The 3,013-nt window shown below is 50.0% G+C and overlaps 1 protein-coding gene across 2 annotated transcripts; it reads right to left on the bottom strand.

The window, feature by feature from the left end:
- Positions 1–243: 243 nt before the first annotated feature.
- On the bottom strand, positions 244–2,315 carry BEX4 (brain expressed X-linked 4). Of its 2 annotated transcripts, XM_017885378.1 has the most exons (3): positions 2,153–2,313; positions 1,643–1,721; positions 244–1,265 (listed from the first exon to the last, which is right to left on the bottom strand). In XM_017885378.1, exon 3 carries the CDS (start codon positions 1,258–1,260, stop codon positions 898–900), a length of 363 nt encoding a protein of 120 aa, XP_017740867.1. In that variant the 5' UTR covers positions 1,261–1,265; positions 1,643–1,721; positions 2,153–2,313; the 3' UTR covers positions 244–897. The 2 variants fall into 2 exon arrangements, with proteins under 2 accessions (XP_017740867.1, XP_017740869.1); XM_017885380.1 differs by lacking the exon at positions 1,643–1,721 and having other exon boundaries at positions 2,153–2,315.
- Between the last annotated feature and the right edge of the window lie 698 nt (positions 2,316–3,013).

The raw sequence follows: 3,013 nt of genomic DNA, 5'->3' as shown, positions 1-3,013 counted from the left end.
GACCTCATCTGTAAAAGTGGGATAACAATACAAACTTTATAGGTTATTCTAAGGATAAAATGAGATGCTGGATGTGAAACTGCTGACAGGGGTGATGAATTCTGAGTTCCTCAGGCTGTGACCTTCAGGCATGCTTTGTTCTGCACAGTGAATAATTTTGCCACTGTCCCTACCGCTCCTATAATCATCAGTCTATTTTAAGGTCTCATACTTTTTTAATTACTTGCCCACCAGTCAGAGAGATTCATCTTGATATTCTTTATTGTTTACAGTTATGACACATTATATATACACACACACATACATAGTTACATACACACACACCAATGGCACTGATTTTGGTACACATCAGAGACTTAGAGTTTGCTAAAAATGCAGATTCTGGAGCCCCACTCTGTGAGTCTGGATGATAGGTCCCACATTCTTAAATGCTCCTGCCCCAAGGTGTTTTATACAGATGGTAGACTCACTCTGAAAAACACTAGAACATACATTCTTAAAATATCAAACATTGAATTATGGGTATGATCATTCTTTTTTGGTCAGGGACAAGGAAAAAATTGTCAAAGACAACTGAGATTTTGAGTCCAGGTAGCCGGAGGAGGAAAAGTAGTATTTACAAAAAACAAGGACTGGAATGAAAGAGGAAGATGATGGAATACAGACTGCTTTTTGAACTGCTTTATGCATTTCACATTATGAAAAGAGTATTTTCCTAAAATGGGTGAATTGCCATGCTGACAGTAACTTTTTGGCTGAGACAAATATACAATTAGAATTCTAATTTCCATTAGAAACTGGTTAAGTGGAACACCAAAAGGCTTACAGAAAAGTAAATCACAAAATACAAGCTTGTAAAGCAGTGTTCACATTAACCTCAGCAAAAACTTTTAGGATTCAAGGTATGAGGCAAAAGTCATAATGGTTGTCAGGTTCAGGAGTTTGGAAGCGCATATAGTGCCTCATCTGCTGTTCCCTAGTCTTTCTCTTGATTTCCATCATCTGCCCTACAAACCTTTCTACATCATCTCTCGCTTCATTGTGCTCAATATGCCTATTAGGTATGGCCCATCGAAAATTAGGGACAAGTCGCCTAACTCGCCCCCGCCTGATATTTCCTCCAGGCTTCTGGCCTTCACCCCCTCCCAAATGGCGGGATTCTTCTTCATTCGGCATGGAGGCCTGCTCCCCTCCATCGTTTTCTTGTTGGGCATTTTCCCCGTTGAGATTGTTTGCCACTAGTTCCTCTTTGGACTCCATTACTCCTAGGAGACGAGAGAGAGAAAATGGGCTGAATTTGTGGACTGATAAGCACTGAGGACAGAGGCCCTACTAGGCACCTTTTAAAATTCAGAGCCCTGGATTTGACTTTACACTCTTTAACATTTCATTTTTTTTCCACCTGAGAGGCCCGTGTGCCCTGTGGGGTGCCCCCAATCCGAGCCCCTCCCTCTCTCAAAGCCCACCATTTTCCCTGTAGATCCATCTCCATGCTTCAGTAAAATGGAGGACGAGGATGGGGTGTGGGAAGGGGAAGGTTGCATGCAGTAGAGGGAGTCGAGCGTGAAGGCATGGATTGGGGTCTCAGACTGGGCTTTCCTTACGTTCTGGCCCCCGCCTCACCACCGTCCCTCGCACCGACCTGGGCCTATCCTTGCAGTCTCCTCCTCCTCCCGATTCTCGACGCGAGGTGCGCCGCCGCGACACTTAGCCTCGCAGACCTGCAGACGGCCGGGGTTGGGGAAGTGGCGGCTGCTGCAGCGGAGCGCTAGCTAGGACCCACCGCCATCCGGCCCCTTCCCCGCCCCGCACCGGGCCCGGGCCCTCCTTGCCGCCCTCGCCCCGCGCCTCAGTCACCCGCCCCGCAAGCTGACCACCATTTTCTGCACCAAGAAGGGCGGGGCAGGGGTGTCGGAAAAGCTTGCGCTGGTGGCGGAGGCAGGTGTTTCCGAACGGTCGTAGCCTCAGGACCGCCGGCTCCCTCGGGGACGGGCACCTCTCCGCTCAAGGAAGGCTCGCGGGCCCGTGGCGGGGCCCGGGGGCTGCATCGCGGACCGACTGCGTCTCCGCGCGGCTCCCCCGGGGTGGGGCATCTGCAGGCCGGAGCCGCTCCCCAACACCAACCCCAGGGACCCCACTCCGGATCCCTTACCTGCTCACCCTCCGCTTCCTACTTTCCGGGCCGCCCCTGGCCCGCACGTCCTCAGGGCCACCAGGAGCAGGTACCGCCGCCGAGAAGGGAACGAGCGACGATGGCTCTGACGCCAGAGCCAGACAAGACTCAGTGTTGGCTGGTCACGTGGGGCTGTTGTCATCGCCAACAGCTCCGCCTCCGTTCCACGCCCCCTCCTGCTGCCGGGAGTCAGGCGGGGCTTTAGGGCCAGCCCCTATCCTCATCCGGAGTCTCTTTCAATATCTCCAGCCTGGCCGGCCTTTCCACTCTTCTGTCTTTGTGGGTTCTTGGGCCTTCCTCTGCCTCCCCAAGAAGGAAACTGTCTTCTCAGGGAGCTGTTGGCCATTCCCACTTCCGTGGGACTTGCCTCTCCTTGTCCTGGGCTCCCAGGATTTTCCCCACCTCTCCCAACCAGGACATGGGTGCAGAATTTAAAGGGGTGCAAATTTCCTCAGCAGTCAAGAAAAATAACATCTTAATGCAACATCTTAAAAAACAAAATTATTGCAAGAAAATTTGTGATGAGCAAGATGCCAAAAATTTAAATAAAGAGAGCATCTGTCCTGCCCACCCCAGTGGAAAACTGTGGTCCTTGTTACCAATGCTCCCCCTTTTCTCTACACCAGAACGTTTGGTGGGAACAGGAAATGAGTCAAGGACAGTGGATTTTTTCTAATTCTTCTTAATAACTTTTTCTCTTTTTTTTTCTTTTTTTTATTATATTATGTTCTAGGGTACATGTGCACAACATGCAGGTTTGTCACATATGAATACATGTGCCACGTTGGTGTGCTGCACCCATTAACTAGTCATTTACATTAGGGATATCTCCTAACGCTA

Source organism: Rhinopithecus bieti, unplaced genomic scaffold (genome assembly GCF_001698545.2).
Source record: "Rhinopithecus bieti isolate Rb0 unplaced genomic scaffold, ASM169854v2 scaffold_15251, whole genome shotgun sequence".
In the NCBI taxonomy this organism is placed as follows: Eukaryota; Metazoa; Chordata; class Mammalia; order Primates; family Cercopithecidae; genus Rhinopithecus; species Rhinopithecus bieti.
Note: the sequence above shows the minus strand (reverse complement) of the source record. Positions and strands in the feature narration are given on the sequence as shown.

Bases quoted from the DNA above. Each gene is read 5' to 3' on its own strand.
- BEX4 (XM_017885380.1), bottom strand. From the start codon at position 1,260: ATGGAGTCCAAAGAGGAACTAGTGGCAAACAATCTCAACGGGGAAAAT.